The 25,516-nt window shown below is 47.0% G+C and overlaps 1 protein-coding gene across 1 annotated transcript; it reads left to right on the top strand.

The window, feature by feature from the left end:
* Positions 1 to 1,173: 1,173 nt before the first annotated feature.
* Positions 1,174 to 16,770, top strand: LOC118086840 (uncharacterized). Its single transcript, XM_088671512.1, has 8 exons — positions 1,174 to 1,782; positions 4,005 to 5,085; positions 8,788 to 8,922; positions 10,349 to 10,523; positions 11,812 to 11,910; positions 12,799 to 12,890; positions 14,062 to 14,199; positions 15,904 to 16,770. Exons 1-8 carry the CDS (start codon positions 1,646 to 1,648, stop codon positions 16,213 to 16,215), a joined length of 2,169 nt encoding a protein of 722 aa, XP_088527638.1. The 5' UTR covers positions 1,174 to 1,645; the 3' UTR covers positions 16,216 to 16,770.
* The last annotated feature ends 8,746 nt before the right edge of the window (positions 16,771 to 25,516 follow it).

Genomic DNA, 25,516 nt, shown 5'->3' with positions numbered 1-25,516 from the left:
ATCGCCAAGTGGGGATTGAACCCTGATCTCTGAGGTCCTAGTCCTTACACTCTCACCATGACACCGCATTGGATCTCAACAGGGCTCAGGTAGATTAGAAACCTAAATAATAATTGTCCGTAACACACCCTAGGGGCCCAGGGCGTTGTCTGGCGTTGCACTCCCCCAGAACGGACATCAATCTTCATTCCAGTGTGCTCAGTGACACAGGTCGGACGCTATTAATTAGCAGAGTCTGCAGTGATGACTGGAAGCATGAATGTGAGCATTCTTAGATTTATTTTGCAATATTTACGGGACAAATCATAATGACGTCTGCTCTCTTCTTCAGCAGCAGACAGAGAGAGAGGGAGAGAAACACAGTGCAAAAGCACAACATAAAGGAAAGAGATAAGACGTAACTTTCCCAGCTCAGGAAAGTAAACAGTGACATGTGACTTTCCAGCCACATACCTGATTTGCTAACAATAATTACCATGCCGTCTTCATGTTATAACATCCCTGCTTGGCAGTATCTAAAGGTTTTTTCTTTTTTTACATTTTGCAAAACGCTTTTTATTCATCCTGTACTACTAGCTTCAATGCAGACGGAAGGAGCACTTTGCTACTGCATTCCTATGGGGTGCAACCTGCTACCTTTCTCCTTGCTGTCTTCAGAGCAATGGCAGCTGCTGCCCTTTGCGACTGCAGGGGCGGAAGGCAGGGAGCCCCACAGTAGGCAGAGGCAGTGACAGGGAGAGCCAACTAATTCTAGTTTCACTCCCATCCTCCTGCCTGCTGAATTCTAACAAGGGCAACACTGAGACTAAGCTGGCAGGCAGGGCCACCCACAGGGCTGGTTGGCAGGCAGGCAGGTGGGGGCTGGCTGACAGCAGACTAAGGTTGGTGAGGCAACACCCCATTTGCCCCCAACTGACTAGCCACCCGTGCTTCAGAGACTGAACTGACGTGGGGAGGAAGACCTGTGAACCCCAATCCTATATAGGCATTTTGACCCAGAATAATTAAATTCTAGTGCCTGCAGTGGGGCTTCATCCTAGTGAGCATTAATCAGCTAGTGCCTTTTCCTTTTTGAAAACTGATTTGCAACACAGTCCTTGCCTTCACTTCCAGCAGGGGTGGGGAGGCTTTTTCAAGCTGGGGTCTGGATACGTACCTTCCGAGAGCCAGGTTGCACCGCACAATAAAGAGAGCATTTTTCACTTTATAAGTGAGCAAATAAATTGTCCATGCACACGCACGTTTAAAAACTTTGCAAATGAATTTTCATTAGGGAGACTTTGCATCCCAAACATATTTAAGTCTAACCGCTCACCTTTTCCCCAATTTACAGCCGCTAGATAATTCTGCTCCCGCCCTTTGCATGACCAAAGTGGGGAGTTAGCCAACATGGCTTGCAGACCTGGAATGGTTCTGTGGGTCCTCTCCATCTTTTGCCAAAAACAGACATGTCAGTTGCACTCCCAGCATCAGCACTGCCCTTTATGCACAGAGAGGGGAGAGGCACTGGTACCCTACCAAGCCTCCAGAGGGGGATAACTGCTGCTTCCAGGCACCAGGAATCAAAGGAGCTTTTGAACAAGGTATCATCTCTGGCCAATTCCCATCATTTTGTTTACCAGTCCCCAAGTCCGGGAAGGGTTCCATGTCTGGAGTGGGCAGCCAACGGTTTTTTACCTCCTCGACTTCACTCAAGGGGAAACCCAACCTCAGGCAAAACAACGGCAAGGAAGAGCAAGTTTGGGGGCAAGGGAACTCGTGGAACAGCTGTGCAACCTGCAGGTAGGTGCTATAAAGGAGACAAAAACCAGGAGAAAAGTTGTGCTGAATTTTTACTGGAAAGGGGGGAAAGTGGGAAGTTTCGGGGAGGGGTGAGATCCAGGAGGCCTAGGAAGCTGGAAGCTACGTATAAGAAAATAACGGTTGTGTGTTTTTGCGTGTTTAATATGCCTTTCCATATACAGGGAAAACAAAGCAGCAGAAACTGATCTAAACAGCATAAAACAGCAATCAAACAACTTTGAAACTGGCTAAGGAGACAGACACAGATTTGGTCAAATTGATGGACCAGATTCTGAATATAAAAAGCTTTTTTTAAAAAAAATTATTCAGATGATCCATAAACTAACCAAGGAACCAAAATTTACCACCAGAATGCAAACCTTTTTCAGCTGACCCCCTCTGCACAATTCCCATTGAGAAAATTAAATTTCATCTCTTGAGTGAGAAGCTGGGTAATTCAAGCCAAGCAAACTGATTGGGGATAAGAATTATCAAAGATGGACACAGAGAGAAAATGATTACAATTAAGTGGTCCCCCCCATTTACAAGAATTTGTTCTGTGCTACCCACAATATATAATTATTTTACTGAATCATGTACCTTTAAATATAAAAAATAGGTGCAGTAGGAGAAAATGAAAGGGCTAGTGACCCAGATACTTATTTTAAAAAACATTGAGATTGCCAGGTGTTTTTGTTTTAAAAATTGCATGGTTGACTTGAAACGTAAAAACTTGTATTGCCAGAAAAAGAAAATTGAATAGCTCAGAATAGCTCAGAATTGAATAGCTCAGAATGAAATTATTTGTACCCTCAAATGTTCATATTTTTGTCTAAAACGTCTTGCAATCTGTTTTGGATCCCCCCCCCCAGTTTGCATCAATAAAACAGCTGCTATCCAAACCAACTTGTGTGAGATAAATGTTTGCTAGACTGAAAGCCTCTTTTTCATCATTTCAACTGGGAAGGCTTATTAGGAAACCAAGACATAAATAAATGTTACGCTGATACTTATTATTGCAGATGTAAAACCATCACATTTCTAGATCATCACCACAGCTCCATCTTGCACTATGGGTTCATTAAAAAAATCCTAAACTCCGCAGCAAATTCATGAAGCAATCTTCCAGAATATATTTTTCTCCTGTTAACTCAAATGCTCTGTTGTCCAGTTGCATCATTTTTGCTATAGTTGCGCTGGAAAAAAGTGGGGTTCCATCTTCCCTCTTTTTATTTATTTGCACAGAGGTGCTCCTATGCATGTGTTTTATTACAAATATAGCAAAGGGGAAAAGGGAGAAGGAAGAGGAAAAAACAAATACCAATTCCTATTGACATTAAGAATAATTCATCATCCAAAAAGATAAGAACAAGCCATCAAAAAGGCTGTTGATTTTTCATCAGGTCTTTTTTTAAAAATACAGTGTGTGTGTGTAACCATTGATTTATTAACCGCCTTCTCAAGGCAATTTACACATAAGGTAATGTCAAACTGTTAATAACACTGAGACAACAAAAACACTTAAAGCAACACTAAAACTGCCAAAAGTTGTTGGGGTTTTAGCCTTGCTTTAAATTTATTTTTTTGTCTTCTTGCTTTGAACTGTTTTACATTACTTTATGTCCCATTTAGGGACCCAGGTGGCGCTGTGGTTAAACCACTGAGCCTAGGGCTTGCTGATCAGAAGGTCGGCGGTTCGAATCCCTGCGACGGGGTGAGCTCCCGTTGCTTGGTCCCAGCTCCTGCCAACCTAGCAGTTCGAAAGCACGTCAAAATGCAAGTACCGGTAGATAAATAGGAACCGCTACAGCGGGACGGTAAATGGCATTTCCATGTGCTGCTCTGGTTTGCCAGAAGCGGCTTTGTCATGCTGGCCACATGACCTGGAAGCTATACGCCGGCTCCCTCGGCCAATAATGCGAGATGAGCGCGCAACCCCAGAGTCGGTCACGACTGGACCTAATGGTCAGGGGTCCCTTTACCTTTACCTTTATGTCCCATTTATCCAGCTGGGAAAACCTGTCGTGACGTGAAAATGTGGAGAAATGAATGGAAAAACCTGAAAGGGAGAAAAACTGAGATTGATATTGACTCAGCTGTGATTCCTGCATTGCAGGGGTTGGACTAGATGTTCCTTCGGTCCCATACAATTCTATGAGTCTGCATATCTTTCCACTTGTGAAGGGGATGGATTTAACCAGTTTCTCCTTTCCTTTCCTTAGCTTTCGTCCCTGTAGCACCAGCAAGACAGTGAGGCGACTCCTGGTCGCCTGCCTGGTCTCCGTGGCCACCCTGATGGGGAGCATCTCTCTGGATTTAAGCCAAACTCTGGAATCGTGGAGGAACACTAAGGCGGCCCTCGCCAGCCTCCCCTCCTGCCAGACCGTCTGGGTCCTCCATCTCGCCAGTCTCTTCCAAGATGAGATTCGTTGCCAGGAAGATGGCGAGGGCAAAGCACTGGATGCGTTTTTCCTGGATCACGTCTTGGGGAAGTTTGCAGTTTCCTGCGAGGGATCCGGAGCGAAGGTCCGTGGGATGCAGCTGCTGTGCAAGGAAGACTGTCGCTGCCAAACTTTCGCCAGCGAAATCAGGGAGAGGCTGAACGGCACCCAAGCGGTGGCGATGCTTCTCGCATGGTCCAGGATTGTTTCAGAAATTCTCGAAGTGCTTGGGAGTCCTGAGGAGGACCTCGAAGCGGTAAAGTCGAACCCAGATTGGGTTGACGTGGCGACCCTCAGAGCCATCCTCAGAACCAAAGGAGGCTTCCTGAAATCCCGAGGAATGGCTCCATCATCTTCTGTGGATGCCCAAGGCCTATGGTACCAAATGTCTGCCGTTCTGACCTATGGCGTCTTCGCATCCGAAAGCGTCCGAGGGTGTTGGGCGGAGAACCCAAACCTCTCCATCTCTTCCACCCAATATGGGGGCATCCCGGTTTTCTCCCCACCACCCTCGCCATTGCCACCGGACGAGCGTTTGGTGAAGGACTTGGATTCCTTCCAGGCCTGCTTGTGGGAGAAGAGCCGGCAGAGGCTCGGCGAGAAATCCAGAGATATCCTCTCTCTGGTGAGCCTCAAAATCAGCCTGCTGGCAGTTGCCAGCCTCATCTACCCCATCGTCCTGCTGTCGTTCAAGGAGATGGCAGATTGGATCCGGAATTACGCCAGGAGCCTGAAGGAACGGACGGAGGATTTGAAGCGTGAGCGGAGCTTGGCCGAGGACCTCCTCCACCAGATGTTGCCCAAATCCGTCGCCAAGCAGCTGAGGAAATGCAAGCATGTGGAGGCGGAAAACTACGACCAGGTAAAAAACGTCGCCACAAGTGACTTGCACACCTTGCACACCGCTAGCCTGGTCTCTTCAATTCAGGGATGTCGCTCGAGGCCAGTCAGTGCAGAGTATAAATTAATAATAAAATTTGTATCCTACCTTTCCTCCCAAAGGATCCCAGTGTAGCAACCACCTCCATCCAAAACATCCTACAAAACAGTGAAAAACCAGCCACATTTTCTCTCCCAGTGAGTTCAGGGTTGCCAGAAATGTTCAAATGTTTGCCGTTACATTTTAAAAATTATTATTATTACTATTATTATTATTATTATTATTATTGACCTTTAAATCCCACTTTTTTGTCCAAGGAACTCAAGGTGTCGTACCCAGTGATCTCCCTCCTCAGTCAATTCTCAAAACAACCCTGTGAGGTAGGTTAGGCCAAGAGGCAGTGACTGGCCCCGAGGCCATCCAGGGAGCTTCATGGCCAAGTGGGGGGATTCGAACCCTGGTCTCTTTGAGGTCCTAGTGATGTAGCACGAGAGGATGGCAAGCGTGGCAGGAAGATTCAAGGACAATCAAAGAAACATTTCAGTGTAGTGTAGTATCAAAATATTTTTTAACGGATTTCAAAGGGGCCCAGGTGGCGCTGTGGTTAAACCACTGAGCCTAGGGCTTGCTGATCAGAAGGTCGGCGGTTCGAATCCCTGTGACGGGGTGAGCTCCCGTTGCTTGGTCCCAGCTCCTGCCAACCTAGCAGTTCGAAAGCACGTCAAAATGCAAGTAGATAAATAGGAACCGCTACAGCGGGAAGGTAAACGGCGTTTCCGTGTGCTGCTCTGGTTTGCCAGAAGCGGCTTTGTCATGCTGGCCACATGACCTGGAAGCTGTACGCCGGCTCCCTCGGCCAATAATGCAAGATGAGCGCGCAACCCCAGAGTCGGTCACGACTGGACCTAATGGTCAGGGGTCCCTTTACCTTTACCTTACCCTTTTCAAAATGAGATCAAGGACATCAAGTGATACTGAGGGCATTCCTAGTTGTGTTTTCCAATGTATTTCTGAGCAATACAAAATTTGGTGTGGCGTGAGCAGATTTTTATTCCGAAAGCCGTGGCCCAGAGGAGAGTGGTGGTATAGGTCGACAGGGGTAGGAAATTTTTGGAAATAAATCGAATAAATGAAAACAGGTAACAGGCCAAGAGCCTTGAGGCTTTCACCTTCCCAACAGACCCCCTCCCCAAATGCCAAACGAACGGATTTCCGTTCAGAGAGCTTTTCTTCAAAATTCTCAGTAACAAATGATTTTATCAGCTGTTGTCTTTATGCCTTAGTGATAAGAATCGAAAGGAGAGTAAGGGGGTCCGGTGGCATTGCAGGGTGCTGGCCTAGTTGAACTCTGCAATTCTATGAAGAGCTACTAATCTTCATAGTTCCCTCGCACCTCTTGTGTGGTCACATGTCGGCAGCCATTTTGAAACGCATTCTGCGCCCCAAAGGTTTGCCAGGAAATGGTACCTCGCAGGGAAATAAATAAATGGTCCCGCATTTTCACTGTCTCCTTTCTCGTCTCTGGGTGCTCGGCGATTGTCATCCGGGGCGGGGGGGGGCGGACCCTCTTGACCCCACCCCAACCTGAAAAAGAATTATATTTGCATTTCAACGAGAGGTGTAATTTCCCAAACAATCCCATAATTGAGCAATTACAAACAGCCGGATCAGAACCCTCGGCATCAAAGACGAAGCCTTGGAGGAGAGAATTGCGAGAAAGACATCTGGAGATAATTGCGGCAGCTATGGGGAATTCAGAGCGGGAAACGAAGAAGAATTAAGCGAGGATCCGGGCAGCCTTTAGGACAGAATATCAAAGAGGGCTTTCAGCATCACTTCATAATCACGGGAAAGACATCTTTCCTTAAACCCTGCGGTGGAGCTGTTTCCCCGAACCTGGAGTAGTGTAGTGGTTAGAGTGCTGGAGTGGGACCTGAGAGACCTGGGTTCGAATCTCCACTGGGCCAGTCACTGCCTCTCAGCCTGACCCACCTCACAGGGTTGTTGTGGGGGTTAAATGAGTGAGCCACCTGGAGCTCCCATGGAGAAAAAGGTGGGACAAAAACGCAATAAACATGTAAGCCCACAGCTATGTATCGCGTAGATGTGATAGCTGCTTAAACACTTGTCCCGTGATGGTTTGGCCCAGAAGAAGAGCAGCCTGCTAAGAGCCGCCACAACTTCTGGGAGCAACCATTTTTATTTCCCACAATGCTCATGGTGGTGGCCATGCTCCGATGGATTGTGGGGAAATTGAAAGAGTAGCCGCCCTAGCGAAGGTCTGGGAGCAGCCATTTTGATTTCCCAAGATGCTAAAATGGGAAATTAAAACAGCAGCTCCAGGGGGAGGTTTCAACATTTCTCTGATGAAAATAGGGATGTCCTATTCTTCTTCTTCTATTATTATTTACTTATACCAGGCATAGGCAAATTCGGCCCCCAGATGTTTTGAGACTACAATTCCCATCATCCCTGACCACTGGTCCTGTTAGCTAGGGATCATGGGAGTTGTAGTCCTAAAACATATGGCAGGCCGAGTTTGCCTATGCCTGACTTATACAGTACCCTGCTCATCTGACTGGGTTGCCCCAGCCACTCTTGGGTAGTTTCCAACATATATAAATACAATAAAACATTAAACATTTAAACAACTGCCTTCAGGTGGCTCGGGGGTCAGATAACTCCATAGCCTCCGACATTTATCTGATGAAAATAAGGACATCTGACCATATCCTTCAACTTTTCTCCGATGAAAATAGAGCTGTCCTAAGGAAAAGTGGGACATTCTGGGATCAAATCAGAACCTGGGACAGCTTCTGTAAATCCAGGACTGTCCCTGGAAAGTAGGGACACTTGTGTGGGAATGTTCAGGGTGGCAGGAGAGGATATATTGTTTATTAATATCCTTCCTAACTTGCGCTAGCAAGTTTCTTTATGTAGCAGAGTTACATTCCCCATTGTGACATGCACAGCAGATAGTTGGTTGCAGGCTTGTGTAAACCTCTCACTATTAAACAATTCAGTCTGTCTTCAGATTGAATTGTATATTCCTGGTAAATTCCCTTTAATCCCTCTTAAAAGAATAAAGACACAACAATCTTATTCAAAGTCAAAAAAAATGTTTACTCACATCAGTTCACAGTTGGATTCCTGAAGGCAGACTTAGTTACAAATACATACATGTGGATCTACCCCATATGGGGGAATAATCCAGTGCTTTTGCTGGCTGAGAAGCTAGCAGAGCATTCCTAGCTAAAAAGCTGGTCAAACAAAGAAGGAAGTGAAAGAGAGAGTGTGTGTGCTGCGTGACTCGTCCTTTTGTTACCTGGACAGGTAAGGTCACTCCCACCTCTAGTCACATGCTAGGAAGGATGCTCCAGCCCAGGAGGAAGAGGAAGTTTCAACTGGGTGGACCAACATCCCCTTGCATGCCCACTCTAGGAAAACAAGGAATGTTGTATTTGACTGCTCCCAGTGTATTACATCCCACAACTTGGTGGGTCAGCACTTTTACCACTGCCCCCCTCTACTTCCAAGTAGGCCTGGGCCCCCCTATAGTAGAAAGGTGCTCACCTTATGAAGGCCCCCCCCCCAACCTGGAGCCAGCTCCACCTGTAACCCAGGAACCAGACCCCTTTGTTGGAGAGGTATGATAATACAGCCCGATCCATCTCCCCACAACAGGTAACCATCTTCTTCTCGGACGTTGTGGGCTTCACCAGCATCGCCGCCTCCTGCACCCCGTTACAGGTGGTTGAGATGCTCAACAACCTCTACGTCTGCTTCGATACCCGGATCGAATCCTACGACGTTTACAAGGTCAGTGGCTTCCGGCTTTGTTAAAGCAGCGGCGTGGTCAAGGAAGACTTCTCAGGCAGGAAAAGAAGAGGGCAACCCAAAAACGACGGAGTGGCCAGAGCGCTTTGCTTTCCAGGGGCCTACCTGGCAGAGCCGTTGTGAATAATAATAACAAGATTTTCTGGAGATCAACTTGATGGATCATGTTGATGGGTTATGGTGAAATGGCTAAAATGACCGGAAGAATCAGAAATCAGGAAGACCAAAATTTTAATAAAGAATGGGGGGGATTCCTGTTAACAGGGCCGGTGCTAGGGCTTTTTGCGCCCTAGGCAAAATCAGCTTCTGGCGCCCCAGCACATGCGTCATGACGCATGCGTCATGGCCCACGCACAACGCCACTGCGTCCCCTCCATAGGCTGGAGGAGCACAAGCCAAAAGCAGAGCTCAGCGCCCTCCTGCCTATGGAGGGGACGCTGTGAGCTCCTCTGCGGCTGCAGCGAGCGAGCGGCGGCAGCACCAGCAGTGCCCATAGCTGAAGGCTTCAGCTACGGGCGCTGCCGCCGCTCACTCACTGCAGCCGCTGAGGAGCTCACAGCGTCCCCTCCATAGGCGGGAGGGCACTGAGCTCTGCTTTTGGCTCGCGCTCCTCCCGCCTATGGAGGGCAGGCTGTGAGCGCCTCAGCGGTGGCTGTAGCAAGTGAGCGGCGGCGGCAGCAGCCGCGCCCATAACTGAAGGCTTCAGCTACGGGCGCTGCTGCCGCCACCGCTCACTCGTTGCAGCCGTTGAGGAGCTCACAGCGTCCCCTCCATAGGCAGGAGGAGCGTGAGCACGCGCCGTGGGAGGGCGGCGGTGGCCCGGGGGTTTTGCGGGGCAGGCTGCCCAGCGCCCCCTCCATTTACGCGCTCTAGGCAACTGCCTAGTTCGCCTAAATGGACACACCGGCCCTGCCTGTTAATAGGATTAGAATAACACTTGTAGCTTAAATGGTGAATTTTGGACGTAATGGAGATGTAAAAGGTTTGGATTATTGTAAAAGATGCAGGAGGAAATGATTAACAAGAGGACCCACAAAGGAGAAGAGGAAAGTCCGGGAGATTCTTTGGAATCTTGTCTTTATGTTGTATGTTGGATATGTGATTGTAAAACTTTAATCTGACAACCATATGCATATATATAAAGATTTTCTGGAGATGCACCTCTTTTGACACTTGGGGTGCCTATTTTTGCAATTGTAAGTCATTTCAAATTGCTTTTAATATTGTGTCTTAATTACCCTTAGGGTAGAAAGCAGGTAAAAATAAATTTGAAGTAGTAGTAGTAGTAGTAATTTGCATGGTGACCAAGCCACCGAAAGCATGTTTTATATTTTCGCTTAGATCTTGACTAGATGACCGTCAAGGTCTTTTCCGATTCCACAGTTTTTGGGTTCCTCTTCCCCACCAGGTGGAGACCATCGGGGACGCCTACATGGTCGTGAGCGGCTTGCCAGAGAGGAACGGCACAAAGCATGCCGATGAGATCGCCAAGATGGCTCTGGACTTGGTGGCCGCTGTCCGACAAGTCGTGATACCCCACATGCCCAGCGGCAAGCTGCAGCTACGGGCCGGGATTCATACAGGTGAGACAGGTTGGCAGAATTGGAGAAAAGGCAGCCACATGGGGGCAGCATTGTCCAACTCTTTGACCTGGTATTCACCTTACTGTCAATCATTTTTAAAGGCCTTTAACTGATTATTTAAAAACCTGATGGTTTCATTTTTATTCTTTTTGTAAACTGATTTGTGGGTGTCGGGTTGTTGTTGTTGTTGTTGTTGTTTTACAATCAAGTAGTGCACATTATTTAATGAAATCAATGACTGCAATGATAAAGGGGAAGGAGCGACTCTGCCTATGGGGAAAGTTTGCATCATTTGGGACTTTTCTGTTGAGAGAAAAGGCAAGTAAGAGGTGACATGTAGAAGTGTAGAAGGGCAGGGAACAATTTTTCTCCCTCTGGAATCCGAGGACATCCAATGAAGCTGAATGCTGGGAGATTTGCGACAGAAATCTCCTGAATTTCAGTCCATGCAGCACAAAGTTAAACTACGGAACTCCCTGCCACGGGAGGCAGGGATGGCCACCAACGTGGGTGGCTTTAAGAGAGGATTAGAAAAATTCATGGAGGAGGAGAGGGCTATCGATGGCTACTAGCCACGATGCCTGTGCTCTGCCTCCACAGCAGGAGGCAGCAATGCTTCTGAATACCAGTTGCTGGAAACCGCAGGAGAGGAGAGAGCTCTTGTGCTCTGGTTTCCCACAAACAGTGGTGCCTTGGTTCTCAAACACCTTGGTACTCAAACAACTTGGAACCCAGACACTGCAAACCCGGAAGTGTGTGCTCCGGTTTGCGAACTTTTTTTGGAAGCCAAACATACTCCGTTTTGAGTGTTACGCTTCCGATTTGAGTGCCACATTTCCGTTTTGAGTGTTACGTGAGGTCTGTCTGTTTTTGCTATTTATTTTGCGTTTTTGCTTTTGCGGCTCTTTTTTTTTGCTTTGTGACTGTGTGGAACCCAGTTCAGCTACTGATTGATTGATTGTGTGACTGCAGTACATTGTTTATTGCTTCCATTTTATGGCTCAGTAGTCTCGTTAGATAGCCAAATGCATGTTAAATGCCTGTTTTAGAGGTTGTTTTTAAAAGTCTAGAACGGATTAATCCATTTTGTGTTGCTTTCTATGGGAAAACACGCCTTGGTTTTGGAACGGATGAAGTTTGAGAACCAAGGTACCACTGTAGTTGGCTACTGTAAGAAAAGGATGCTGGACTGGATCTGGCCTGGCCCAGCAGTTTCTTCTTATGTTCTTGAACAAAAAAGCATCTCAGTCTGCCCTGACGTTTACCCTCCTCTGTTTCTCCCACCTAGGTCCGTGTGTGGCTGGCGTCGTCGGACACAAAATGCCTCGGTATTGCCTCTTTGGTGACACGGTGAACACGGCCTCTCGTATGGAGTCCACCAGTTTGCGTGAGCGGCTGTGCCCCCCCCCTGCCCCCTCCCTCCACGTCCCCCTGTCCCACGAGATCCTAGAGATCTGCCATCGCAGCCAGTTTGCACGATTCTGTTCGGGTTTTATTATTATTTTATTTGGTTTTTCAGATTAAAATTTGACTGTCACATATCGAACATACAACATGCCGAAGAATCTCCCGAACTTCCCTCCTCCCCTTTGTGGGTCCTATTGTTAATCATATCCTCCTGCCTCTTTTATAATAATCCTAATCTTTTACCTCTCCATTGTGTTCCAAATTCACCATTAAACTACAAGTGATATTCCAATCCTACTAACGATTTTAACTGTTTACAATGGTTTTTAAGATCAAACTATCAATTTCCCCCATTTTCCTATCTTCTTTAAACACATGTTCTTCTTGTTCTCTTATTCTATAAACTGCAAATATTCTTTCAGTTTAAGTTCCCTTTCTTCTTTGGCTGGAACCTCGCGCATTTTCCATTTGGGGGCTAACAAAACATGGGCCACAGTAGTAGCATACATAAATAACCTTTTCTGATACCTGGGAATTTCCATCTGAATTATCCCCAACAAAAAGGACTCTCTCTCTCTCTTTTTTTGAAAAGTACTTTAAAACATTTTTTTTCAGTTCATTATGGATTATTTCCCAATACAGTAATCTTTTACCCTTACAGGCCCACCACATATAAAAGAACGTTCCCTCAACCTCATTGACATCTGATGGGATGGTCAATAAATAAATGCAATAAATAAATAAATAAGGAATAAAGCAATAAATAAAGTAGTAAATAAATAAAACAATAAATAAATAAGCCAGGAGGATTATGGCGCAGGGACAGCTCCACAGTTAACCATGTGTCTTCTGATAACTCATTTCCCAGCTCAGAGGATCCACATCAGTTCAGCCACATACCTTGCGCTGCTGGAGGACGATGCGTACGACATTGAGCTGAGAGGGGAGATTGAAGTGAAGGTGACTGTTACTATTATCTCCACTCATTTTAGCAGAGCCCGGGGCATTTGCAGGAGAAAGGAGAAATGAGAAAGGAAGGCGAGTTCTCTGCCCCAAGGAGCTTACAGTGGGGTTGTGCCCAATTCTGTTTTAATCAGAGGAGATCCCTTGAAATTAATGTGTATGCTCTGAGCAGGACTAACTATAGGTTGTATCCAACTAAGTTGTATTAATTTGAAATTAATGGACCTAAGTTATTCTTGAGGACTACTGTAATAACTTTTGTATTTTAAAAAATGAAGTGAGATTTCTTGGGTGCACCAGTTTGAGCCGGATATCACATTCTGGGTTGTTTCTAAGTTCAACACAGAGCAAACCTGTTGAAATTCATGGACCTTAGTCACTCACGTCCATTAACTTCAGTGGGTCTACTCTGAGTACAACCAGCACTAGCTAAAATCCATTCTGGATTTATATATATATATATAAAAGAGGATGAAAATAACTTTCTGTTATGATTATGATTATGATTATGATTATGATTATTTAGGGATGCTTTTAATGTTTAATCAATTATTTTATTTCATTTTTCTGTTGGAAGCCGCCCAGAGTGGCTGGGGAAACCCAGCCAGATGGGCGGGGTATAAATAAATAATAATAATAATAATAATAATAATTATTATTATTATTATTATTTTAAAAAATTGATTACATTTACCAAATACACCAAATACCTAATAATTGACTATATGTTTTGGAAAGTTTTTTTTCCCAAAACTATATGTTTTGGAAAGTTGTTTTCTATATGTTTTTGAGAAGTTGTTTTTCTGTGCTTTTGGATACCTCTTGAGATATCATGGCCAAATGTTGCACAAAGCCAAGGAGCAGGTTTTCATCTATGTTTTGATACAGTTGGGTGCCATTTTGAATCAAGATGGCAGACGGACCCTTTCAAAACTGCACAGATTTCGACCACCTTTTGGTTTATGGTTCCTGCGATCAAGAAGCTGTGTCTGGATGCAACCGGGTGCCATTTTGAATCAAGATGGCGGACCAAACCGTTTGAAGCTGCACTGATTTTGAACCCCTGATTTCGTGGCTGTGCTGATTTCTTTGGCTTCTGAGAATCCCCAAATATCCCCACCCAGACTGACACATGATTACATCCCCTTTTCTCTCTCATCCTGGGCAGGGAAAAGGGAAAATGAAGACTTACTGGCTGCTTGGGAACAAGAATTACAGCGTCCAAAACGATAGCCTCGTGTGCCACTGGAATCCGGGGTTATCGCAGAAGAAGAGGATGGAACTCAGCCTCGCCTCCATTCAGAAAGTATGGGGTTGATCGCTCTGAAATAGTGGGCTGACTTCATTTCAGTCATTGATTTAGATCTGGTTTAATCCCCATAGGACCCAGGTGGCGCTGTGGGTTAAACCACAGAGTCTAGGGCTTGCTGATCAGGAGGTCGGCGGTTCGAATCCCTGCAATGGGGTGAGCTCCCGTTGCTCGGTCCCAGCTCCTGCCCACCTAGCAGTTCAAAAGCACATCAAAAAGTGCAAGTAGATAAATAGGCACGGCTCTGGCGGGAAGGTAAACGCCGTTTCCGTGTGCTGCTCTGGTTTGCCAGAAGCAGCTTTGTCATGCTGGCCACATGACCCGGAAGCTGTCTGCGGACAAACGCCGGCTCCCTCGGCCTATAGAGCGAGATGAGCGCCGCAACCCCAGAGTCAGACACAACTGGACCTAATGGTCAGGGGGCCCTTTACCTTAACCTTTAATCCCCATAATAATGGCTGTGGCAACAGTAGACATGCTTGTCAGCAAGCCACATTGGAGGGAGGGAGGGAGCCTCTGCCAGGTCTACCTGGAGATGTCCTAACTCGAACCCAAGACAAGATCATCTTCATGCAAAGCAATTGCTCTCCCACTGAGCTACAGTGTTTGGGTTTTTTTTAATAAGACAAAAGGCATGTAAGAGGCGACATGATAGAAGTCTGCAAAATTAAGCGTGGGGTGGAGAAAGTAGGTAGAGGAAGGTCTCCCCCCCTTCTCTCATAATGCTAGAACTCACAGACATCCAATGAAGTGGAGCGTTGGACGATTCAAAGCCGATAAAAGAAAGCCCTACAGAGTTAACCTGTGGAACTCTCTCCCACAGGCAGCCACCAACTTGGATGGCTTTAAAAGAGGACTGGGCAAATTGATGGAGGAGGCAGCTAGCCAGGATGTCTGTGTTCAGCCAGTCGCAGGCAGAAACGCTTCTGAATCCCAGTTGCTGGAAGCCACAGGAGGGGAGGGTACTCTAGTGCTCGGATCCTGCTTGTAGGATTCCCCCATCAGGGCAAGAAGAAGATGCTGGCCTAGATGGGCCATTGGCCTGATCCATTTATATGGCATTGTAAAAATGAAGAGGGGGGAGGAATTGAATTTTTCTAGTACAGACTTCCCAATTTCACTGCTTGCCTGCGGAGAGGGAGATAAGCTATTAGAAAATAATAATAATAATAATAATAATAATAATAATAATAATAATAATAATATATTTATACCCCACCCACCTGTCTGGGTTCCCCCAGCCACTCTGGGCGGCTTCCAGCAAAATATTTAAATACAGGAATTCATCCCTAATCAGGGCTGCCTTCAGATGTCTTCTAAAAGTCAGAGAGTTGTTTATTTCCTTGACATCTGGTGGGAGGGTGTTCCACAGGGCAGGTGCCTCTACTGAGAAGGCCCTCTGCCTGGTTCGCTGTAACCTCACTTCTCTCAGTGAGGGAACCACCAGAAGGCCCTCTGAGCTGGACCTCAGTGTCTGGGCTGAACGATGGGGGTGGAGACGCTCCTTCAGGTCTACTTGGCCGAGGCCGTTTAGGGCTTTCAAGGTCAGCACCAACACTTTGAGTTGTGCTCGGAAACGTACTGGGAGCCAATGTAGGTCTTTCAGGACCGGTGTTGTGTGGTCTCGGCAGCCATTCCCAGTCGCCAGTCTAACTGTGTTGCTCTACCTTCTGCTTTTGAGCTGTTTTCCTCTCTCAACAGTCAAGCACAGGTACAGCCGAGACCCTGGCGGACGAGAGAAGCACAGCAGAACCCCATGATCAGAGAGGTTCCCTTGGCCATCATGGGACGAAGCCGCTTGATGTGACCATCGGCGACGGAAGCCAAGGGCACACCTGTCCTGCTTTCCAAGAGAGCCCGAGGGCAAGTCACCTCCACTTTGCTGGGCCCCCGAATTCAAGAGAGGAGGAGAGAGGCCCAGATTTACTGAACCACCAGCGGCACCGCCCAGACTGCGAGAAGCTGCCGCTGCAAAAGACAGAGCTGCTGCCAGGGTTTGTGGGTGCTTTGTGAAGGGGTGGGTGCCCCGGGAAAATCGGCTTTCCCATTGCACCCAATATGGAGCTCTTGCCGGTTTGGGAGATGGAGTTTGAGTGGAAGGGTGCAGTGGGAAAATAGACTATACTATGGTGCCCAATAAGGCTCTCTCCCTGGGTTTTGGGAAAGGGAGGGTGCACTGGGAAAACAGATCTTCCTATGGCACCCAAAATCTGGAGGCACTTTTCTCAAACTGCTATGCTTTAGTGTCCAGCATTCATTTTCGCTTCTGGTTAGCACTAGGCAGATTCCTAAGTCACTGTCGATGTGGATATTTATGGACAGTATATAAGAACTTTAGAAGATCAGGTCCATTTAGTCCAGTGCCTTGTATTGCAGGAATCTTTCACCCAACATGAGACTCGAACACATGACCCCAAGATAAAGTCTCGTGCTCTACCGACCAAGTTATCCCAGGCTATGGTTAGACCCAAACAGTTAGGATCAAACTGTGCCATGTGTCTAATTAATCTGTGTCCCGATTCAGCAATTTCTGTCTAAAAAACAATAAATTTGTCAGTCTTCAGGGTGCCACAAGAATCTGTGTGAACTTTTTTTCCTGCAAGAGACTTAAAGCAGTCAGGGAACAAAGGCTGAGCTTACATACAATGACCACTAGGTGGCAACCAAGGCCTATCCACAAGGGATATTTTAGCAAATACAGATTTGATTCCCTCCCCCCCCCCCCCCCAAGTGCGTCTTGCACCTTCGCTATACTGTACGGCTTTCATCATGTTTAGAAGATTTATTATGACTTTTAAGGGTGTTCCTTTAACCTGACCTTTGACACCTGATACCCCATCCTAGCCTTCTGATTCCAAATTGGTGTGTGTGTGTTTCAAATTACAGTTTTACACATATCCAACATATGAAATAAAAACAAGATTCCAAGGAATCTCCTGGACTTCTCTCCTCCCCTTTGTGGGTCCTATCATTAGTCATTTCCTCCTGCATCTTTTATAAAAATCCAAACCTTTTACATCTCTAATATATCCAAAATTCACCATTAAACTACAAGTGTTAGTCCAATCCTACTAACAATTTTAACTGTTTACAATGGTTTTTAAGATGAATTTTAATAATTTCCCTATTCCTTTTTTAAAATTTTTAGCCTTCCTGATTTCTGATTCTTCTGGTCATTTTTGCCGTTTCGGCGTAATCCATCACTTAATCTGCCATTCTTCTCCGGTCGAGTCTTTATCTTCTTTCCATCTCTGATTCAAAATTGTTTTACTTGGGTTGCAGCCCTTGCTACTCCTCCTACTCAGAGTAGACCCATTGATGTTAACAGGCATGACTAACCAAGGCTTGTTAGTTTCAGGGGGTCCATAGAGTAGAAAGCTCAGACTGACCACACACCATGCATTTAAAGCACACGGCTTCTCCCAAAGGAATTCTGGGAATTGTGGTTTTTTTAAGGATGCTGGGAAGGAATAAACTACCGTTCCCAGAATATGGGGTGGGGGGTGGGGAGTCATGCGTTTTAAATGTATGGTATGAAGGCAGTCTCACTGGCTTTCATGTAACATTTTTAAAATTACCAAAAACCCATCCTAGGATAAGACGATAAGAAGAACCTGCTGGATCAGGCCAGTGGCCCTTCTAACCCAGCCTCCTATTCTCACAGCAGCCACCCAGATCCCCCAAGCAGGATTCGAACACAAAAGCCCTCTCCCCCTCCTTTGGTTTCCAGAAACTGGCATTCAGAAGCATTGCTGCCTCCATCTGTGTTGGGCACGGCATAGTAGCCGCCGAGAGCTTTATCCTCTATGCATTTGCCTGATCCTCTTTTAAAGCCACCCAGATCGGTGGCCATCACTGTCCCCTGTGGCAGGGAGTTCCACAGTTTAATTTTGTGCTGCACGAAGGAGCAGCTTCATTTGTCCTGAATCTTCCAACCTTCAGCTTTATCGGGCGCCCAGACTTTTCTCTCTCCGCCTTCTCTCCACGGCACGCATGATAATGCTCTAAACTTCTATCATGTCAACCTTGCCTTTTCTCTAAACCGAAAAGCCCCAAACGGTGCCTTCGTTCCTCACAGGGGAGTCATGGGTTGGAGGAGGTGTGGAGTGTAATTTTGCCCCCTCAAATCTGAACCAAACTCGACCGGATGCCCAATCTCATTTCGGAAGTTCGCTTTCCATAGTTGTTTGCCCTCAGCGGAGGGAATCTGGTCTGTGGCCTCCTCTCCCTCCTCCTCATTAGCTAAACTCCCAGGCATCCTGCTCTCCTTTTTTCTGTACAAACACCTCCCTTTATCAGGCCCAATAAGAGGGACGTGTCACCACTTCTTCATGTCGGCTGATGCCAAGGGAACGCTTGCTCCACACCCATAATGTGGGCTTGGCAACACCCGCCGTGGCATTCCCGTCAGATGGAGCAGAGAACTGGGAGGTTAAAAAGACGGTCAAGGAATGGAATGTGGCCATGGAGGCTCATGCCCTAATGGAGAACCATGTTAGTTGGACCTGTAAAAGGGTAAAAGAGTTTTGGGAAATAATCCATAATGAATTGGGGGGGGGGAAAGATGTTTAAAAGTCCTTTTCAAAAAACCAATACAAAACCAGAGTCCTTTTCGCTGGGGATAATTCAGATGGAAATTCCCAGGTGTCCAAAAAGGTTATTTATGTATGCCACTACTGCAGCCCGTGTTTCGTTAGCCCAAAAATGGAAAACGAGCGAGGTCCCAACTAAAGAAGATTGGCAACTTAAGCTGACCGACTACACGCAGCTTGAAGACTTAATATAGAATAAGGGAACAAAAGAACGTACGTTTAGAGAAGACTGGAAAAGGTTTATTGAGTATATGGGTGGAGATTGTGTACACTTGAAAATGCTGGCAGCATTAAGATACATTCAACAATGTAAATAAGTTTTGATGGATGTAATAGTGGAATGCTGAATGGTTTAAGTTTATGTGAAATATGCAGGGATTGGTGATGTGCAAAATGAGCCATGGAAAGAGAAGAAGGGAAGTATTGATATTTTAAAGGTAAAGGTAAAGGGACCCCTGACCATTAGGTCCAGTCGTGACCGACTCTGGGGTTGCGCGCTCATCTCGCATTATTGGCCGAGGGAGCTGGCGTACAGCTTCCAGGTCATGTGGCCAGCATGACAAAGACGCTTCTCGCAAACCAGAGCAGCACATGGAAACGCTGTTTACCTTCCCGCTGTAGCGGTTCCTATTTATCTATTTGCATTTTGACGTGCTTTCGAACTGCTAGGTTAGCACGAACTGCTAGGTTGATGTTTTCGAACTGCTAGGTTTTCGAACTGCTAGGTTGATATTTTAAGGGTGTTTAAATGAGCATTTTAAATTGTAAAACAGAAAATTCACACACACACACACACACACACACACCGTACATATAAAGAGAACCACGCTAACATCCTGCTCTCACAGGAATCAACCCAGATGCTTCTTCTGGGAAGCCCCATGTTGTTGCTGGACTCCAGCTCTCTTCACCCCTGACCCTGCTGGCTGGCGACAATGCGAGTTGGATTCTGGCAACACCAAGAGGACCAGAGGTTTTTCCCTCCCCGAACGAGACCATCACTTGCCTTCACTGCCCTTAGTTATCTCGATCATGACTCTGCCTTCTTCTAAAACAGGGTGGTCCAATTTTTCATACCAAGTGGGCAGCAAGAGTACTTTGACACAGAACACCGTGTTGGGAAGTGAGGTCAAATTTTGATGCCCCCCCCCCGCCGCCGCCGCCCTTGCACAGCCTTCCCAAAGCTAGCCATCCAACGGAGGCACTAGGCTTTCAGGAAGGACCCTGGCCTCGCACCTCCTCCCCAAAGCCCAGTGTCTCACTTACGGATCTCTGGGAAGGCAGAGCAAGGGCTATGTTGGAGGGGGGGGGCGAGTGTCGAATGTTGCCCAGGGCAAATAAAAAGGACTTCAAGGGCAGCATGATGCAGCCCTCAGGCTGCACATTGAACCACCCTGTTCTAAAGCAAGAGTAAGAAACCCTTGGTCCTCCAAAGGTTGCTGAACTACTGGGCAAAAGATTTTGGGCATAATATTGAGTATGATGTGTGGTTGAAATTATGGAATCAAACATTGAAGTTTACTGCATGTACCGCCCTGAAAGAGAATGTTTGGAAGATGATGTATAGATGGTATTTAACACCAGCAAAATTAGCTAAAATGTATAGGATGAGTAATAAAATGTGCTGGAAATGTAAGGAGAAGGAGGGAGAGCTTTATCATATGTGGTGGAAATGCGAAAAAGTTAAAATGTTTTGGGAAATGATATATAATGAACTGAAAAAGATTCTTAGGTATACCTTTCCCAAAAAACCTGAGGCATTTTTATTAGGACTTATTGGACAAGAGATTGCAAAGGAGGACTACATAATATTTTTGTATGCGACAACCGCGGCCAGGACTTTGTTAGCCCAAAATCGAAAAACTCAGGATTTACCGACGATTGAAGAGTGGCAGACAAAAATGATAGACTATGCGGAATCAGCTAGACTGACTAGCAGGATCCGGAACCAGGGGGAAACAAGGTTCCAAAAAGATTGGAGTAAATTTGTGGACTATATGGAAAAGAACTGTAGAAGTTTAAAGACACTTGCAGGACTGAAATAAATCCTACGAATTGACTTTAAATGGATGGAATAAAGGAACTGCGAGATAAGAGTTGAAAAGAAAACCAAATGAGGGGAGGGAGGGAAGTCAAGCTCAGCAGAGCATTGGGAATGAGAGATTTGGGAAGAATTGCTAAAAAGATAAATGTGTGTGTTGTATTTGTTTTTGAATGTTTGTTTTGTTTATTGTCTTTAATGTGTTTATTTGGAAAACTTAATAAATTGCTTTTAACAAAAAACAAAGGTTGCTGAACTACAACTCCCATTACCATAGCTGCCAAGTTATCCCTTTTTTACAGGGATTTTCCCTTATGCTGAATAGGCTTCCTCGCGAGAAAAGGGAAAACTTGGCAGCTATGCATTACTGTCACCGTCAACTTTTCCAATGCAGATGTTTGCTGGACCACAACTCTCAAGCACTGGCCATCTTGGCTGCTTTAAGTCTGGCAGCACCGTGTTGGCCACCCCTGTTCCGCAGACACCATTCAGCCCATCTTTGCAAAGGAGCCTCAAACAACACCTGACGTCTGTGGCCCAGCTGGGTCTTGGAGGGTCCTATTTGCCTGCTTCTATTTTTGTGCTCCAAACTCTGGTGCGCTGGACCAGCAGGCAGCCCATTAGCCAATCCAGCCGAGCTCCAGAGACTAAAGGCTGGGCTAATTACCCCAGTATTTGGGGAAAGGGGCTCGGGGCGAAGCTGGTGGAAGCGAAAGCAGCGGGGCAGTGGTGCTTTCTGGATCGAATGGGGTCTCCAGACAACACCGCCCCCCAAGGGGATATTTGTGCTGTGCTTTAATGAAGTGAGCAAAACGGAAGGGGTGAGGGTGGGGTGGGTCACGCTTTTCAAAACCAAGTGCCCACAAAAGCTGGCTAATTAAAACCACCTTTTGAGAGTTTCAGCAGGATGTGGAGTGGGTGGGAAAAGGAAGGGAGGAAGGAAGGGGCACAAATTCTAATCTTGGAGAAATTCAAGCCAGACCCACTGTGATCTTTTCCCAGGTTTTGTTAGCTGGGGTGGATAAACAGGGGCCCCCTCCGGTTGCTGCCGGACTCCATCTCCTATCAACCCCAGCCAGCACCGCCCAATGGTCAGGGATGGTGGGAGCTGTAGTCCAGCAGGTCACAGGTTCCCCCCATCCCTACATTTAAAGTTGTGATGGAAGTTGCAAGGGGCAGTAAAGGCAAGTGATGGCCAGAGTGGTGATGGAAGGAGCTAGAGGCAGTAAAGGCAAGTGATGGCCAGGGTGGCGATGGAGGGAGCTGGTAGCAGTAAAGGCAGGTGGTGGGCTAGTTCCGGGATGGGGAGACTTTGGCCCTCCAGAGACTGTTGGACTCCAATTCCCATCAACCGCAGCTAACATGGCCGGTGGTGAGCGGGATGACGGGAACTGGAGTCCATCAATATCCAAGCCCCCCCCCCATCTGAGCATTAAAAGAATTGTGATGGGGGTAGCGAGGGGCAGTAAAGGCAAGTGATGGTCCAGTTTAGAGTCACAGGCTGCAGCAGGGGCAGATAAACCTCAGACCTGGGAGCTACATGTGGCTCTCGGGCCTTTCTATCTGGCCCTTGGAATTCTTCCTAGGACACACCCCCTGGACAGCTTTCGCTGAGCTGGAATATAAATAAACCACACATGCACCAATAAGTCACCTCTGTTTTTAGCAACTTGCTCCCCGTGACCCCGGGGCCCATCTCTGGATCCTATTGGTTCGGGAGATAGGGGCAGATCACACGCTATTTCGAGAGGGTGTCGGTTTGTTTTCTGCAGAAGGGAGTCTAAAATTAGAGGCCCACACTCCCGTGGCTGACTTTGGAGACAACCCCCCTACCCCAATGTTTTGGAAAAGACCCTTGACTTGGGAATGTGTCCCTGGAAGGGCTTGCATGGCCAGCGCCGGTGATGTCACCTACCCTATGCGGCCAATGAGGGCTGTTTGATGAGAAGAGGAGAGGCCGTGGGGGGGGGGAATGGCAGCCAAGAGTGCTGGATGCTGGTCAAGCCACTGTGTCGTGGCAGGCGGCGGCGCGAGGCGTTGGGTGTGAGGTTGATATGCCAGCAGCCCGACCTCTTAGTTCAGTCCGATAATGGAACACCGCCGAGATAATGAAGGACGCCTTTCAGCCAGGGCAGTTGCCCAGCAGGGAAGGGCTGTGGCTCAGTGGCAGAGCACCTGCTTGGCATGCAGAAGGTCTCCGGTTCAACCCCCAACAACACCTATTTTTGCTGTGAAGTGGCACCTCCTGTTCACTTTATTCAGGCCATGAGGACTGCAAACTTGACTTCTTCTTAGGGAATGCGACGTGACTCACCGGGAAGAGATGTAGCTCAGTGCTGGAGCATCAGCTTGGCATGCAGAAGGGTCCGTGGTTCGATCCCCGGGTAGGGCTGGGAGATAGCCTGCCTGAATCCAGGGAGAGATGCTGCCGGTCAGCATAGGCAGTACCGAGTGAGGTGGACCAATAAGTCCGACTCAGTAAAAGACAGGTTTGAGCCCAACAAGATCTCAGGGGGACTGCAAGCTTTTTTTCTTTTTAGGGAATGGCTATCGGTCCATGGTAGAGCCCTGGACTTCAGTGCAGAAGGTCCTGGGCTCAATTTTAAAAGAAGTTTTCCGAAAGCAGGGGGAAGGAGATCTGAAGCCCATACCAAAAGACCCGAGGGATGGGTTCTCCGTCCCACCCTCACCCCTAGCAAAACCCCGCAAACAGCAAACAGGAGACAACCGTATTCCCAAGATTCACACCAGTTGCCGGTTTAGGCGAGAAACCCCCAGAAAAGCAGACACGGAGCAATGGATTCAAACTACAAGAAAGAAGATTCCACCTAAACATTAGGAAGAACTTCCTGACAGTAAGAGCTGTTCGGCAGTGGAATTTGCTGCCAAGGAGTGTGGTGGAGTCTCCTTCTTTGGAGGTCTTTAAGCGGAGGCTTGACAGCCATCTGTCAGGAATGCTTTGATGGTGTTTCCTGCTTGGCAGGGGGTTGGACTGGATGGCCCTTGTGGTCTCTTACAACTCTATGATTTTATGATTCCTTAGAAGTAAAATATCGGCACCCTTTCCGGAGGGAGGGAGGAGGTGGCCAAACCACGCTCCTTATCCAAACTCAGCTCTGCTCTCGGGATCGCTGATAGCACTTGTTTCAGAAGGGGTGGGGTGATGTCATGGGGCTTGCATTGCCCCACACACGTCAACACACTAGCAGAAAAAAGCCGTTATCCCCTGGCAGATGCCATCGCGAATAAAGCCCTCTTGAGCCAATAGGATGGCTTCTATGTCAGGAATTCCTGAAGGGTGATCAGAGAATTTGGGGAATGGCTTACGCTTTGGGGCTGCACCGACTTCTGTTCCTTTTACCTAAATGAGAAAAGGGTAAGCTTCTGTGAGCATGTTCATTATCATAAGAAGAGACTGCTGGATCAGGCCGGTGGCCCATCCAGCCCAGCATTTTGTTCTCAGAATGGCTAACCAGATGCCCATAGGAAACCCCGCAAGCAGGATTTGAACTCAGGGATGCTTCCTCCCCTCCTGTCCTTTCCCGCAACAGCAGAGGCACAGCATGGCTTATAACTGCCAATGGCCCTCTACTCCCTCATTGAATTTGTCCAGTCCTCTTTTAAAGCCACCCAAATTGGTGGCCATCCCTGCCTCCTGCAGCAGTGAGTTCCATAGTTTAACTTTGCTCTGTGTAAAGATGTCCTTTCTTTTATCTTGTCCCAAATCTTCCAACTTTCAGCTTCTCTAGATGCCTGCAAATTCTGGTGTTTTTAGAGAGGGTGGAAAAACTTTTCTCTATCCACTGTGCATGATTTTGCCCACATTGGGCAAAAGATTCCTGTGTTGCAGGGGGTTGGACTAGATGACCCTCGGGGTCCCTTCCAACTCTACAATTCCTATGGTTCTACGATTCTGTACACCTCTGTCACGCTCCTCTCACTCAACTTCTTCTTACCTAAAAAACTCCAAATGTTGCAACCTTTCCTCATAGGCAATTTGCTGAAGCCCTTGATCATTTTTGTTTAACTTGACTACCATTTTCCCAGTTTTCCTCTAACTTTTTTGGGGTGGGGTGGGGGTGGGGGGAGTGGTAACCAGGACTGCCCGCAGTATTCCAAGCATGGTTGCGCCATAGATTTGTATAAAGGCTCTGCAGTGTTGCCAGAATGAAATCCCACATTAGAGATTCATATCCCTTCCTAATAATCCCTAGCATGGAATTCGAATTGACTTTTGTAAAATCAGGCAGATTTCCTTCCTCCCTCTGCCCCCCCCCCCACAGCTGCCATGAGGAAATATTGCAGTGTTTGGGACTTTTCAGTTTAGAATATAAATGCAAGAAAGAGGTGTCGTGATTGCAGTTCATTTCCCAGGCCTGATCAGGTGACCAGGCCTGATCTGGTTGCTAAGAAACATCTTTTATTTAAAGTGTTCCAATTGTACTTATTTTAAAAGATAAAACTGGCCGGAGGAGCTTAGGTGTTGGGTCATGTCGACCTCTTGATACGAGAGCGTTATGTTTAAACTGGGTAGTTTTGCCTTGCTGGCTCTAAACCATAGGATTGGCGTGGCTTCGAAATTCCTATGAACGAATGAGTTGCCGTCTCACTGATGATGTCGTTGGTGGGAATTGTGGTCCAGCAACATATTCAGGGCTGCTTCTCCCCATCCTTGCCTTAG

Source organism: Zootoca vivipara, chromosome 6 (assembly GCF_965207765.1).
Source record: "Zootoca vivipara chromosome 6, rZooViv2.hap1.1, whole genome shotgun sequence".
Taxonomy (NCBI): Eukaryota; Metazoa; Chordata; class Lepidosauria; order Squamata; family Lacertidae; genus Zootoca; species Zootoca vivipara.
The sequence above is the reverse complement of the archived record's forward strand: the minus strand, read 5'-3'. Positions and strand labels throughout refer to the sequence as shown.

What these genes read in the sequence shown, in the direction of transcription:
- LOC118086840 (XM_088671512.1), top strand. Translation starts at nt 1,646, where the DNA reads ATGTCTGGAGTGGGCAGCCAACGGTTTTTTACCTCCTCGACTTCACTC. An exon ending in AGGCGGAAAACTACGACCAG is followed by an intron (nt 5,086 to 8,787) that starts GTAAAAAACGTC and finishes TCCCCACAACAG; the next exon opens with GTAACCATCTTCTTCTCGGA. An exon ending in AATCCTACGACGTTTACAAG is followed by an intron (nt 8,923 to 10,348) that starts GTCAGTGGCTTC and finishes CTTCCCCACCAG; the next exon opens with GTGGAGACCATCGGGGACGC.